The 16643-nt window shown below is 36.0% G+C and overlaps 1 protein-coding gene across 11 annotated transcripts in view; it reads left to right on the forward strand.

The window, feature by feature from the left end:
• The window catches only part of PKP4 (plakophilin 4), a 269712-nt gene that overhangs the window by 234329 nt on the left and 18740 nt on the right, over positions 1-16643 (forward strand). For all 11 annotated transcript variants that reach the window (XM_036743248.1, XM_036743250.1, XM_036743254.1 and 8 more), the window contains 4 exons: positions 11358-11541; positions 14507-14624; positions 15663-15854; positions 16063-16236. In XM_036743248.1, the coding sequence (XP_036599143.1) occupies positions 11358-11541; positions 14507-14624; positions 15663-15854; positions 16063-16236 (668 nt within the window). The remainder of the gene's footprint in view (positions 1-11357; positions 11542-14506; positions 14625-15662; positions 15855-16062; positions 16237-16643) is intronic.

The following is a 16643-nucleotide window of genomic DNA, read 5'->3' on the forward strand; positions in this document are numbered from 1 at the left end:
AAACTCAAGATCACCTTTATGCCATGGTGAGTTGTTAGAGAACTAGTGAGGAAATGAGCAGCAGTTGCTAAGAATCGCTTGGGATTAGAGAATGCTAATAGTTTTTAGACAGTAAAATTTTAATTTACCTTTTGATATTCTAGATGTGAAAGCCTTCCTTTTCCAAGTAGCAACAAGTGGACTTATTACTGGAGAAACAATCTTACAAATCCATATATCCTTGCCAAAAGCAGAACCAGAAGAAAGAAAAGAAGTTGTAGCTAAATGTAAAGGTGGTTCACAGGTTAATAAACTGGCTGGGTTTTTTGATTTTTGTTGTATTCCCAGAAACTTCAAGAATTTTTATCTTGGGACATTTTTTCATCACATATCACAAGAAATGTTTGTATTTGCAAAAGGACCATTATGAAAATATTGCAACTACACACCAACATCAATTGCATAGGATGATATAGTTGAGAAATGCTATAAAGAACTTAAGGCCCTCTAAAGCAATTCAACATATGTCCTGGTGCTTGGCTGCTTCAGTGTAAAGGTATGTGAATAACTGAGGAAAAGGAGAAAAAAATGGAGAAAGTATGGTTCAAGAAAAAGAAAGAGAAACTGGGGGTCAGAGCCAAAATGGCAGCTGGAAAACCAGGACTCACTTAAGCTCTCCCCAAAACCCTCCAAATACCTGTAAAAAAATGGCTCTGAACAAATTCTAGAGCTACAGAACCCCCAAATTACGGAGAGAAACCAGTCTCCAGCCCAAGACATCCTGGATGGTCTCTGAAAAGGTCTGTTGCACCGTGCTGGGAGAAGAGCACAGCCCAGTGTGGGCCACGTGGAGCAAGCCTCAGGGCCATGAATCACTGAGCTATAGCAGTTACCAGACTTCTCAACCCATAAACACCAAAGACAAGGGAGCAGGTTAGTGGGAAAGCTGCTGGATCTTGGTGAGAAAAGTGTGCAGTCCAGCCCCAGCCCTGGGGCAGCAGAGGTGGTGCAGCAGCAGCAGCAGCTGGAAGCTCTTACAGCTGCTTCCAGAGTTCCAGTGCCAGTGCCAGCTGCTTCCAAAGTCCTGGGCTCACATGATGGGAGGAATCAAACAACTGATCAGAGCAGGAGTGCAGGGAGCACATTGCTGGCACAGAGGCAGGGTTCTCTTGCTTTGCCTTGCTTGGATCTGGGTCACGGTCCTGGTTGGCAGTTTTTGGGGGAGGAGAAGTGCTGGTGTGACAGAGTTTGCAGTGACTGTGGAGTAGAAGTAGCTCTGAAAACAGCAGCACAATGCCCCTAAAGCTTGGGATAAAGCACTCTCCCCTCTCAAAATAGTCATACCCTGACAAAAAGCTCAAGGGTCAAGTAGTTGACTGGAAACATGACCAGGCAGCGAAAAAGGACTCAGACTATAGAATCTTTTTTTGGTGACAAAGAAGATCAAAACATACAGCCAGAAGAAGTCAACAAAATCAAAGAGCCTGCATCAAAAGCCTCCAAGAAAAATATGAATTGGTCTCAGGCCATGGAAGAGCTCAAAAAGGATTTGGAAAAGCAAGTAAGAGAAGTAGAGGAAAAATTGGGAAGAGAAATGAGAGTGGTGCAAGAAAATCATGAAAAACAAGTCAACAGCTTGCTCAAGGAGACCCAAAAAAAAATACTGAAGAAAATAACACCTTAAAAATTAGACTAACCTAGCCATTTGGCAAAAGAGCTCCAAAAAACCAGTGAGGAGAAGAATGCCTTAAAAGGCAAAATTAGCCAAAGGGAAAAAGAGGTCCAAAAAACCACTGAAGAAAATACTGCCTTAAAAATTAGAATGGAGCAAGTGGAAGCTAATGACTTTATGAGAAATCAAGAAATTATAAAACAGAACCAGAAGAATGAAAATATGGAAGGCAATGTGAAATATCTCATTGGAAAAACCACTAACCTGGAGAACATATCCAGGAGAGATAATTTAAAAATTATTGGACTACCAGAAAGCCATGATCAAAAAAAGAGCCTAGACATCATCTTTCAAGAAATTTTCAAGGACAACTGCCCTGATATTCTAGAACCAGAGGGTAAAACAGAAATTGAAAGAATCCACCAATCGCCTCTTGAAAAAGATCCCAAAAAGAAAAGTCCTAGGAATATTTTCACCAAATTCCAGAGTTCCCAGGTCAAGGAGAAAATATTACAAGCAGCCAGAATGAAACAATTCGAGTATTGTGGAAACACAATCAGGATAACACAAGATCTAGCAGCTTCTACATTAAGAGAACAAAGGGCTTGGAATATGATATTCTGGAGATCAAAGGAGCTAAGATTAAAACCAAGAATCACCTACCCAGCAAAATTGAATATAATACTCCAAGATAAAATATGGACTTTCAATAAAATGGAGGACTTTCAAGCTTTCTCAATGAAAAGACCAGAGCTGAATAGAAAATTTCACTTTCAAATATAAGAATCAAGAGAAGCATGAAAAGGTAAACAGGAAAGAGAAAATAAGGGACTTACTAAAGTCAAACCATTTTGTTGACATTCCTACATGGAAAGATGATATGTGTAATTTATGAGACCTTTCTCAGTATTAGGGTAGTTGAAGTGAATATACATATATACAGACAGAGGGCACAGGGTGAGTTGACTATGAAGTGATATCTAAAAAATAAAATTAAGGAATGAGAGAAGAATATATTGGGAGAAGGAGAAAGGAAGAGATAGAATGGGGTAAATTATCACACATAAAAGTGGCAAGAAAAAGCACTTCTATTGGAAGGGAAGAGATGGCAGGTGAAAGGCAATGAGCGAATCTTGCTCTCATCAGATTTGACTTAAGGAGGGAATAACAAACACACTCAATTGGGTATCTTATCCTACAGGAAAGTAGGGGGGAAGGGGATAAGAGAGGGGGGATGATAGAAGGGAGGGCAGTTTGGGGGAGGAGGTAATCAAAAGCAAACATTTTTGAAAAGGGACAGGGAGAAAAATTGAATAAAGGGGGACAGGATAGGATGGAGGGAAATATAGTTAGTCTTTTACAACATGACTGTTATGGAAGTGTTTTGCATAATGATACGTGTGGCATATGTTGAATTGCTTGCCTTCTCAAGCTGGGTGGGTAGGGAGGAAAGAAGGGAGAGAATTTGAAACTCAGAGTTCTAAAAACAAATGCTCAAAAAAAAAGTTGTTTTTACATGCAACTGGGAAATAAAATATACAGGCAATGGGGTATAGAAATCTATCTTGCCCTGCAAGAAAGTAAAGGGAAAGGGAATGGGGTGGAGAGAGTGGGGTGACAGAAGGAAGAGCAGACTGGGAAAAGGGGCAATCAGAATATATACCATATTGGAGTGGAGGTGGGGAGGGTAGATATCGGGAGAAAATTTGTAACTCAAAATCTTGTGGAAATCAATATTGAAAACTAAAATTATTAAATAATAAAAATAAATTTAAAAAAAAAGAAATGATTCACTCTTCCCTCATATACTCCAACAGTGAAGTAAAAGGGAGATCAGATCAAATAATCAGGAAATCTAAAAAGAAGTATCAGCATACTTCTATATCCAGCCTGGCGTTGCACCAAATGTTGACCAAGAGTACTGGGTGAGGGGTCTCACCTTTAAAGTCAGCACTGACTCAGATGAAAAGCCAAAAATCTATAATAGTGCCATGATTGAGGATATCTGAAGATACAGAGTGGAGAAAGGGGTAATAGATGATCGCAGTATTGCCCTGACCCAATGGGGGTTGGAGCAGGGTACAATAAGAAAAGAGGAACCCAGAGCTCTGATTAGGAATCTTTAAGTTTGTCAGTGTTTTGATCATAGACACACAAAATGAAATGGAATCCATTGGTAAGAGCCAAGAAAATTGATGTCAGTATAATTAAACAGGAACTGACCTAAGAATTGTTTTAGCCTTCTCCAGGGACTAAGTCCCAAATTAAAATCTTATTCTGGGGACATTAATACACAGGGGGGAAAAACACTAAATACTATGAAGAAATATTATGGCAAAGTGATACCTAAAAGCTAAACTCAGAAGACAGTAATGCTAGAAAAACTACAGGCAGAGCCTCAAAGAATGGATTGGCTTCAAGTACTGCAAGAGTACCTGCAAAGAAATTAAGCAATAGACTTAAAAAGAGCTTTGGAGGGAAGAATTAGAAGAAAAATAAATAACTTTGAATAAAAAGTGGAAATTTTAACCAAGCAACAAATTCCCTGAAAATGAGAATTATCAAGCAACTCAGTGACTCCATGAGACAATGAAAACTATTAAAATAGATTTAAAAGTGTACTCTCAAAAACAACTGGCCTGGGAAACAGATCAAAGAGATATAATTTAGGAATAATCAGAAGACTCCCTGAACACCATGACCTAAAAAAAAAAAAGTCTGGATATCCTATTTCAAAAGTCATAAATACAAAGTGGCTCTATTTATTAGAACCAGAGTATAAAGTGAAAATAGACTCCAGTTACTTCCTGAATGAAACCACAAAGTGAAAACTCCTAGAAGTGTCATAAGAAAATCCAGAGTTTCTAGGTTAAAGAAAAAAATATTGACAGCCAGCAGAAATAGTTCAAGTACCAAAAAACTACAGCCAGGAACAAAAAAACACTTGACAGCAACTACTGTATTGAAAAAAATCTTGGAATGTGATCATCAAAAAGTTAAGCAATAAAAGCTTACAATCAGCAGTAACTTATCCTGGAAATTTTAGTATAATTCTACAAGGGGAAAAATGTGCTTTTGATGACAGAAAGAAGACTTTGAACTACTGCTATTGGAAAGATCAGAGCTAAGTATAAACTTTGAATTACAAACATCAAGAGAAACCTAGAAAGATAAATATATCTGAGCAATCAAAGAGATTAAATTATGCCAAAGTGCTTACCTTCTCATAGAGGAATAAAACAAGTATCAATTCAGAATTAAGACAAGAATTCACACAGTGGTTTTGTTCTGTCTCAGTAGTATTAAAAAGAAGAAAAGAGGGAAAGTGAAATACTGTAGGAAAGAAATGAGGAAGTCTGGTGAGGAACTTTGTCACATAAATGTACTTGCTTATCCATTCTGCTAACCTCTTCCATTTTATGAGCAAGTTTATCCCATTGACATTTGCAATTCTGATAATCAGTTATTTCCTTCCATTCTTTTCTCTTATACTTTTTATACTTTGGGGGGTTTCTTTGAAGAGCTGATCAGTGGGTTCTTCATCCAAGCTAATGATCTTTCTTTTCCTTCTAGGGATCTTTCTTTAGGTCAGAATTTCCTTTTTCTTGGGTTAGGTTTTTACCTGTGCCTGTTTTGTCACCATAAACTGTAAAGTCTTCCCTCTCCTGTTATTGACCTTAGTTGAAACCTCTTCCTTTGGATAAAGAAAGAGAGGAAGGGAAAGCTTTTTATTTAATCCTCAGTAAAATCCAGAGTTACCCTCCAAAGAATTGTATACTACACAGAAGTTTCACACCTACTTATCATGATTTTTTAAAAATTAATCAAGACGCTTGATACAGTGAGCAATGCATAAGATGGGTAGCTTCTTTCTTAAAACTGAAAATCAAAGTCCCTGGGCCATGCAGATTTTATTAGCTCCTAACTACTAGTAAAATATGTTGACAGAACAGTATTTAATGCAAATCTGAATGGATCAGTATCTTCTCCGACTATATATATTGTTGATAGCCTCATGTCGTGGATTGAGAGCATACCTCAGAGTCAGGAAATCCTGGAAAACTTGGATTCAAGGTCTGCCACTGATACGTACTGACTGAATGTCTTTGGTCAAGTCACTTAACTTTGTAAGTGCCCCCAGGTACTCATAAGACTAAATTGCAGAGCAGGTATCACTCTGTATTGGTAAAGGAGGTTTCTTCAATGGAAGCCCCCTATACCAATTAAATAATAGTTCTAGTCCTAAAAATACACATTCATACACTATATTCAATTTTATTTTTGTTTCTTTATAACACTTAGGAAATGAATACTTGCATGAGAGTCAATAGGATGCTAGATTTGGAGTTAGTAATACCTGAGGTCAAATCCCATCTCTTAACATTTATTATCTATGTAGCTCTGAATCTTCATTTTCTTTTCTGTAAAAAGCAAATAATCATACCCATAGTAGCCAACTCAAGGTTCTTATGAGGCTGGATGAGATGAAATATGTAAATTGCTTTCTAAACTCTTAAAGATATATATAATTATTGTTATAATATTAGAAGGAATAAAAATGAAAAATAATATAATATACAATTGAAAAAAAACCAATCTGACTTATATAAACAATTTATTGGTGCCTCCAAAGTGGGAAATGATTGGAAGAACATCAACACACATTATAGTAATTTCAAACAGATTTAACCAATATAAATCAATTGCCATAACAAGAAGACTAAGATATTCTAAAAATCAGCTTAGTAAATTTAATTGCCAAGCCAAGAGCAACATGTTTAGACTTTCATCTTATTGCAAAGTAAAGTTGAAGAGAACAAGAAGAATGTTGCACACAGTAATAACAGTATTATTTGATGAATAACTATGAATGACTTAGCTATTCTCAGCAATACAATAATCCAAGACAATCCCAAAGGACTACTGACGAAGTTTATTATCTGCCTCCAGAGAAATAATTGATATTGTTTGAATATAGATTGAAGTATGCTGTTTTTCAATTTCTTTCATTCTTTTTCTTCTATTCAAGTCTTCTTGTACAAAATGACTACTATGGAAATATTTTACGTGATTGCACATGTTTAACTTATATCTCAATGCTTAACGTCTCTGGAAGAGTAGAGGGATAAAAATTGGAACTCACAATTTTTTAAAAAACCAAATATTTAAAAATTATTTTAACATGTAATTGGGGGGAATAAAATATATGTGTGTATACATAAAAATTTAATTAAAAAAGATTTCATCTTTTTTATGAAACTTTATGAAAAAGGGTAGTGGAAGATTATAAGCAGTATGGCTTCATAAAATAATGAAAATCAGTGGTGGCAGGGGGTCATTTAATGGAAAAATTAGACCCAACTAAGCAGTCATCCCAGAGTCATTAAGGATGAAATTAAAAAGAGGGCCACAAGCAAACAGGAAGAAAAATACTGATTTTTCAGCATTTTGACAGCAGAGACCCATCTCATTTTATCTCTAGCATCACAGGGCTGCATAAGCTTGGAGAGGAAGTAGAAATGGCAGTAAAAGCAACAAAAAGGAGCTTAAATGGAGCAAGTATACAGAGAAGAGGTTCATGCTGGAGGTGATATAATTATCAAAAAAGGAAGTTGAGAAAACATAACTACTGACTCATATACCTAATTTCCCATCTAAAACTTTTTTTTCTAAGAATAATTTACACACAAATTAGGAGCATCCATAAAAAGGCTATTATAGGGGAACAGGAAGGCTTTTGCAAGTGATAATCCATAGAAGACATCTTGACCATCACAGTTAGCTGAAGGATATAGAGAACACAAGATCTCATTGTTCTTAATATTTATTGACTAAAAAAGCATTTGATTCAAGTAAAGCAAAATGCTTGCAGCTCCCATGTATGTTTCAATATTCGGGTTTCCTTGAAAAATATAACAGAACTTGTTCACATCAAACATGCATAGAGAGAGGTCTGTTGTGGAAGTGATTAGTGATCACTTCAAGGAGAGATTTCCCATAGATAATAATCTCCTCCAGAAGCTCCCATTTACACATGACGTGCTGATTGCATCAAGCCTCGGAGCACTGCAAGGCTTCCTTAATGAGCTTCCTGATCAATTTTAAGATTTTGGCCAAACCATGTAAGTAAGGGCCAATTATTATAAAATTAATAACCTTTAGAGCTAGTTTGGTCCATTGTGTATGTATGTATGTATGTGAATTTGGTGATACGAGGTGTCCCAAAAGTCTTAGTATACTAAGACTTTTGGAATGCTCTGGGAACATGAAATGCACTTTAGAGTTTAGTCCCACCCACTATTCCCAACCAAACTCCTAGAATCTTTCCCTGATGTCAATTATCATAAGCTTTAATAGCTTATTTATTATTTATAACTTGAAACTATTAAAAACAAAGGCATCTAGATTGCAAAGTGGATAGAGTGCTAGGCCTAGAATCAGAAAAATTTGAGTTCTGATCTGACCTCAGACACTTACTTGCTCTGTGACCCTAGACAAGTCATTCAACCTGTCTGCCTCAGTTTCCTCACCTGTAAAATCAGAGTAATAATAGCACCTACCTTGCAAGTTTTTTGTGAGAATCAATGGGATAATATTCTTCCCCCCTTAAAATTGCAATAAGACTAAACATATATATCTTACATCAGGCCTGCACAACTTGTAACCTTCCAGCTGCTTGTGGCACACCAAAAGATTTTGGTTGGCCCTCAAAAAATATAGAGGAAAACACCCTTTGTATGTAGAGGAAATCCTTCGGCATGCTGCAAAGGGCCCGAAGGCTGTAAGCATTGGGCAGCAAGTTGTTCATATACACATATATGTATATCTTTTAAAGACTGCAAATAATCATTGAGTTAGGTCAAGAACCGAGCAAGAGTCAAAGGAGAGGCCTTAACCCTTGAAACAAAGACCTGTATTTCTGATGCTCCTTCCAGGGTTATAGGCATCAAGTCATGGAACACATGAATTGAAATTGTAGATCACTCAAAAGGCAATAGAGAAGGGAATGGTGGCCATGAGCACTTTAAGTAATTACCAAGGTGAAGCAGTTAAAGATTGTCATCCAAGACAGAATATGGGCTGCCACGTCATGAAAGTTATGGGTAATTCTGGACCTTTTGGTCAGTTTTGTTATGAATTTTTTAAAAAAAACCACTTGGGAAAGTACCTGTTGCCATTTTTTATTTTCATCAAAGATTCTTTTTATGTGTACATAGAGCATTCTTATACGAAGTTGAACGTATGGGTCTGTAGTTATTGATTTCACTTTACTCTTAAACTTTCACTTCCTTTTCACTTTTCTTTTTTGGGGAATAATTTCTATGCAGGATTTTTCCCCATTCTTTTGGATTTTCACCCTGATATATCTTATAAAGCAATCTCTTAATACTTTGGGTATTTCATTACCTTCCTCACTGGTTTCCTTAGTGTATATATGGTACAGCCAGCCTCCCTGTTCTTATCTTAACTGCCATTTCACATATAAAGTTGGTGATTTTGCTATCGTTGTAATTAGGAATGTAGATTATTCTAGAACTGATGACATCTGTTTTAATTTCCATTTATCTGGGTTTTTTTTTTGCCAACTTTGAATGCTTGAGGGACAATGTATGTTTCTTGAATTTCAGTCTAACTTTTCTATAGACTTGTCACTTCCTACTACTTTTCACCTTTTTATGTGGCGGCTCTCATTTTTCATGTTCCTGTTCTTTAGTGATTACAAATTATGTACAGTAATCTAGTGTTGCCCTTGACTTACACTTGGCAAAGAAATTGAGTGTTTTCTGGCTGAAGTGATTTCAGGACTTTAGGTGGGGGTGGGGTGGGAGACTCCTCATTTTGGTGACCTTCGTATCTAAACTTTTCTGTCTAAACTTTCGCAGTTAATATTGATAAAGTAATCTCTGCCTTTCCTACTTTTTAGCATTGGTGTCTTGTTTGAATAGGGTAAAGCTGTTGGAATTGTATGCAACTTAGTCATTTTCTCATCATTTCTTCTTTTATGATACAGATTTTGGATTTTGCTCTAATCAATTTGTAGTAAAGGAAGTTTTATTATACCATAGTATATAGTTAGTGCATTCGCAAGTAGCAAAATGGTGCTTTTGCAGTGAAGAGATCATTACCAGCTAGGAGAATTAAGGTGCGTTTGACTTTAAGGGATGGCTAGGAATTCGGCAAATGATGAGGGGGAAGACAGGACTTCTGACTTTGAAGTCCAGTAGTCTTACTCCTACATCAAAAAACAGGCTTTTCCTGTGCTGTGATTTTGCTAAAACATGCGATCCATTTCTGATCTTTATGATCTACAGATAAAATAGAGCTATAAAAATGTTTCAATGTACCAACTATAAAGCAAAGGGTACCACCATTCTAAAATGACTTAATGGAAATTTTCTGGAGTCATGTGTAGGTATCCTTTGCTTAGCAACTAAGACCAAATTTTGCTGTGACCAGGTTTATATTTTAGCAATGATTTTGATATTTGAAGATTTGCTTTAATTAAAATTTTGTATTTCCAGTCACAAATGCAGGTGGAAGGAAAACAAATAATACATATATTTACCATGATGTTACTACTTGGGAGAGCCAGTATTTTCTTTTGCTTCTTAATCATAACAACTATCTACTCATTTACCTTAAGTCTACTTCATTGCATTAACAAATTTGAGCTTTTCGCAGCTAGAGAGAGAGAGCAAATACACATAAATGATATATTTCTGATTCTCTTTTACCCTGTAACTGGAAAGTCTAGTCTCTTCTTTAGGTTTCTCTCTGACTCTTTTTTTTTTCTTCTTGTTCACCTCTGTTTACTTCAAGACAGACCCTAGGATCCCTAGTTAGCCCCATGTCTTGATTTCCATCACCTTATTGCACTAGTCACTAAATTTTTAAAAACAAGAATACATTTGTATATTGTATTTGGAATGGAAATCAGAGTATTCATTCATTATATAATATAGAAAATACTATTCATTATATAAAATTTAGATTTGTATATGATTTTTAAAATCCATATCCCTTCTACATGTCAAAGGATAACTGCATAAATGAGAATCTAACTTTGGTAATTGCAAGACAAAATTGCTGAAATGAAGGAGGGCTATTTTTATCTTCTCTTGTCCATGTTCTGATTTATTTCATACTGTACTTCTCCAAAAAAAGAAAGTATTCTGATTTCCTTTCTGGTTTAATTAATAGTCTTTCATCTTCACTGATAGAAATAGAATTTTCTCTCTACTCCTTAAAATGACCCAGACAGTTCCTAAACATTTTTTCCTTTTGCAAAGGATTCAAACATTCTTTATTTCAAGGAATCTAATAGATTGACTGACTGTTCTGTTAAGTTTTCTTTATTTACCTTGTAGTAGTGTATTTGGTCAATCTGAATAGCAACACTCTGAACTCTATTGAAGGTTTTTTAGTACTCTAAAAACACTTTGAATGATAAATCTGTAAATTCTTACTATAGTTTAAAAGGATGCTCATATAAAATACCATAAATCATTCATATGTATTCAATACACTATATTAGAGGACCCAATTATCCCCCTAAATGTCCGAGTGTGAACTAAACATGGGACAGATTGGTCCAGCATGGCCATTACTGGTAACATTTATTTTATATGTTTTAATTTTTAAGCTACAAAGACCACCAAAAGACGGTTTGGCTTTTTTAATGCAATTCTTTTTTTTTTTTTTAAAGGAGTTCTCTGGAACTTGTCTTCATGTGATGCTGTAAAGATGACAATCATTCGAGATGCTCTGTCAACTTTAACAAACACTGTGATAGTTCCACATTCTGGATGGAATAATTCTTCCTTTGATGAAGATCATAAAATTAAATTTCAGACTTCACTAGTTCTGCGTAATACTACAGGTTGCCTGAGGTAAATTCCTGATTACTTGTTGATCATTTACTTCATAATTGAAATCTATACATCATTTCTTTATCTCTTAGATAGATTTGTTTTATTCTGTTGATAAGGGTTTTTTGATTCACCATTCCTTTCTATTATAGAATTCAGACTATTATGTTTTATTTTCACTTTAGAACAGTGTCAGATGCCAACTAGTGACACAGACGAAGTGCTACTATAAATAATTATTCTTTGAATGGTTTTTTATTACTTTAATCTCAAATTGCTTCCCAAATTCCAGTTTTCCATTTAACTTATATTCATTGTTATTTTAAGTAAATGTGACTTTTAATAAATCTGTAATCATAGGCAAAGAGATTTCATGAAGTAATGAATAGAGGGCTGACCTTAAAGTGAGAAAAACCTGGATTCAGGTCCAGCCTCTAACAAATACTAGCTTTGTAACCATAGGCAATCCATTTAAACTCTTAAGGCCAGATGACTCTCTGATATTCTAATTTATAGGTGAGTTGCCAATCTGCATAAACAGAAAGAGTTTCCATACCCAGAGTTCATAAAACCCAAAGGTAACATGGTACATTGGAAAGAATAAGAGATAGGGAGTTAGGAGAGACATGAAGTTCAAATCCTAACTCTCACTTACTAGCTGTTTGAACGGGGCAAGTTAGAGGTATACAGTTCAATTCTTTTGAATTCTGTTAACAAATTCACATATTTTAAGGGAAATTCTTTTTCTTTTTTTATAAAAAACAGTCTAAATAGTACTTTCCAGAGTTACATTAATTATCTAGAAGTTATTAATAATAATAAAAAATAGGGGCAGCTAGGTGGAGCCCTGGAGTCAGGAGGACCTGAGTTCAAATCCAGCCTCAGACACTTGACACATGTACTAACTGTGTGACCTTGGGCAAGTCACTTAACCCCAATTGCCCTGCCAAAAAGTAAAAAATAAAATAAAATAAAATAAAGATTTCCTCCTGTGTATACAATTGGATATTCTGTTAACATTAACAATAACAACCTTCAGCCAAGAAGAAATTAGGAAAGAAAGCCTTTTAAGCCATTTTCCCTCTTGAGGTATAAACTAGACATACAAGTTTAGAGAGGAAGGACTGCTTTGCTTAGGCTAACATTTTATTTTCCTGTAACAAGTGACACTATGAATACCCAGGATGCAATGGACAACATGGAGTACATAAAAAGTAGGCAAATTAGAGAGGCTAGATAATATTGTAGATGTCCTTTAGGTCTTTACAATGTGGCTCTATTACTTAGTTTGAAGTATAGTCAGTTCCTGATTATCCATGGAAATATCATTTCCTCCAAATTGAGTCTTATGAAGCTTTGCTGATTCTCAGCCACACTTACCAAATCCCCAGAGTCATACTCTTCACATGGGAAGCTTTGTTATCCCCCAGGAAGCTCCTCTGTTTGTGTAATTCACTGTACAGTCCAACTACATTGTACAATTGTATAGCTCAAGTATAGTCCAGCTACATTTTTAGCAACACACAGCATGCTTCAGATCTGTAAATGACATTACACTGAGAAGGATTTTTTAAAATGGCATACAAAAATATTGACAGGCTGGAATGGTAGGCTAAAAAAGCTAATGGAATGAAATTGAATAAAGAAATATGTAAACTCTTACACTTGTGTTCAAAAAATCAATTACACAGGAGGTACAACTAGACTGTGCTTGTGAAAAGGACATATAGGTTCTAGGAGACTGCAGACTTACTGTGAATGAAACAGCAGTGTGAACTGGAAGCAAAAAAAAAGCTAATCCTACCTTATTCTACATTAATAAAGTGTAGTGTCCATAATCAGGAAGCTAATAGTCCTGTACATTAACTAGGTCAAACTACATATGAAGTATCAGGTTGAGTTCTGAGCACCACATCTTGGAGAAAATATCAATAAGCTAGAACACGAGGGGAACCAGAATAGCAGTGCCATAGAAGTATTAGTTGAAAGAACAAGGAATATTTAGCTGGAAAAGTGAAGACTTGTGAAGGCTTGTGGCAACATGACAATCTTCAGATATTTGAAGGATTACAGTGTAGACGAATTAGTCTTATTCTGCCTGCTTGGTCCCAAAGGCAAGAACTAGGGGCAGTGGATTAAAATTGAAGGGATTAGGAGAGGTTAAGGGTTGCAGATTTTGGCTCAGCCTAAGGAAAACTTCTTAAGAAATAGAGGTGTCAAAACTAAACAAAAAATACCCGGATCTCTATCACTGAAGGTGATATTGCAGATAAAATTCATGAACTCTGTAGTCTCTTCCAGCTCAAAGATTCTGTGATTCTGTGACTGCTTTGTTCCCAAGTAGTCCATGCCCTATTCCCTAGTGTACTGATCATTGCTTTCATGTTTGTCTTGGATTTCTCTCCAAGAAAGAAGAGACTTCCTCTGCATGGCAGCAGGGAAATTAATAGAATGCTAAATGGAAGTAACTCCCTATTAAGAGAAGCCCTGAGGCTGACTTTTTTTTTTAGAGCTAATTTAGACTGAGAAGCAATAAAACAACAAAACTGAAGTTATTGAGCTAGCAGATGCATTCCTGGTCCCTATAGATATGAGACGGCTTACCTGGCTTTTCTTAGAAAGTTGTCCAGCCTCACAACCATCTAGATTTTTTAACAAGAATTACGAAGCCACCATTATCTGGCTAGAATTTAACAAGCAGTGTATTTAAAGAAAAGCCTCAAAGCAAGTTTGGAACTCCTGTTATTGATTGCACAAGTGGGTCTCTTTTTTTGTGATATTGACTATAAGTGAAAAGCTGGTGTGGTCAACTCTTTTTCAAAATGTATTTTATTTTGTTAAATATTTCCCAATTACCTGTAAAAACAAATTAACATTCTTTTTAAAATTTTTGAGTTCCAAATTCTCTCCCTCCCTCACAGACTATATGTGAATGAATGAGTTAAGTTGTAAATTTTGAAATTCTCACTATATCTCCACATTTTAGGAATCTCAGCTCTGCAGGAGAGGAAGCACGAAAACAAATGAGGTCTTGTGAAGGCCTTGTGGATTCCTTGTTATATGTGATCCATGCATGTGTGAACACTTCTGATTATGACAGCAAGGTATGGAAGAAATGAAGTCTAATCACTTCAAATGTTAAGGGGCCCTTTTTCCACAAATGCAGCTATGCAGAAGCAAAAAGACATGAGTGACAGCTTAGCCATGGGTCTTCCTCTGACTGTTTTCCTAAATTTACTTGGCAAAGTGACTGTCCTTGTAGAAGCAGCTACTGCCATCTTTCTTTCTCTACGTACCCCCAGATTAAATCAACATTTGACTATCTACACTGTGGTGGGGCTCTTGTCTTAGTCTGCTCCTCTTTCCTCCGTCTATTCTTAGTCAGTGTCCTGGCTCTAGAAGGAAATATCACTACTGTGGAGGGAGCAGTGCTTGAGGAAGGGAAGAAAATGGAGCGGTAAAAGAAGGAAGAAAAAATATTAAGAGTGCAGAAATATATCTATATGTAGCAGCAAGTTCACATTTGGAATAGAAACAAGGAAGGAGATAATTGCTTATTGGCAACATAGGATGGCAACTCAAGAGATTAAAGGGCTAGTTCAGGGAGGCAACCTGGAAGCAGTGCCTGTCACCAAGGAGGGGTGGTAGCCATTGCTTCTATGATGAAGAATTACTTTTGTGATTGAGGTAGAAAAAAGGTAGAGTGAGGCTCCATTTGTCATTTAGTGTCTGATTCTTTCACAACAGCATTGAACTTGAAATGTTCTGAACTGCCACTGTCATTGATCTATTTGGTCAGTTTACCTTCAGGAATTTTACAAACTTTTAGAAGCATACATCCAGATGTAAGAATATGTTAGTCTCAAAAAAAAAAAAAGAAAGAATATGTTAGTCTCAGTTTTTTGTGTATCTTGCAAAATTTCCACAACATAGTGGCGGTTTTAGGATGCCCTATAAGCATGTGACTTTCCTATATAAAGTCATTATTCCATCATCTTTAAAAATTATTATATAATTATAGATACTCGTATATTTAATCTATCATGGTCAGATAGGAAAAGCTTTTTCAGTTAATGTCAATTTGATGTGAAAGTTACTTGTTTTGTTTGGTGGCACTAATGCTAAAATGTATTACATTTCAGACTGTGGAAAACTGTGTGTGCACCTTGAGGAACCTGTCCTATCGATTAGAATTAGAAGTACCTCAGGCACGACTGCTGGGAATAAATGAATTGGATGACTTGTTAGGCAAAGAGTCTCCTAGCAAAGATTCAGAACCAAGTTGTTGGGGAAAAAAGAAGAAGAAGAAAAAGAGGACTCCACAAGAGGACCAAGTTAGCATTCAATCTGACATGAATTCCTAAAGTATCATTTGGGGGGGAGCAAAAAATATTTTGTTTTTCTGAGGAGAAAATGGTAGTTCTTGTAGTGTTTATATAGTTATATTAGAGATGGATCAAATGTTAACATGGTCAAATATCGATCAAATATTAACACAGGCAGTTACTCCTACTTAACATGTTGACTTTATTTCTCTTTCAGTGGGATGGAGTTGGCCCCATACCTGGATTTTCTAAGTCTCCTAAAGGGGTTGAAATGTTATGGCATCCATCAGTAGTAAAGCCTTACCTGACCCTTCTAGCAGAAAGCTCCAACCCAGCTACTTTAGAAGGCTCTGCAGGATCACTCCAGAATCTCTCTGCAGGCAACTGGAAGGTATGACATAGATTCCAAATGATTCTTAAGAGATCACAGTCAACCAGAAAAATCAACAAATTAATGTTTCTAAATATTTGCCATGTGCCTGGCACTCTGCCAAGAAATTCGGTCAGAGTATCACATATGTAGAGTTGCATTGAATCTCAGAAATCATCACATCCATCCCCTTTGCTTTACATATGAGGAAATTGAGACCCAGAGAAGTTCAGGGAAAAACTGGAATTTGAACCAGGTACTGCTTCCAAATCCAGTACTCTTCCCAGTGCACAACAATACTTCTTGAAAGAAAACATAGCCTTTAAGAAAACTAGCAACCTGTTTGATGAGAACAAAATGTACATATATAAAACCACTGAAGAACAGCACAAGACCGTAGATTATCAAGTATTTGATTGTCAGTCTCC

Source organism: Trichosurus vulpecula, chromosome 2, assembly GCF_011100635.1.
Source record: "Trichosurus vulpecula isolate mTriVul1 chromosome 2, mTriVul1.pri, whole genome shotgun sequence".
Classification (NCBI taxonomy): Eukaryota; Metazoa; Chordata; class Mammalia; order Diprotodontia; family Phalangeridae; genus Trichosurus; species Trichosurus vulpecula.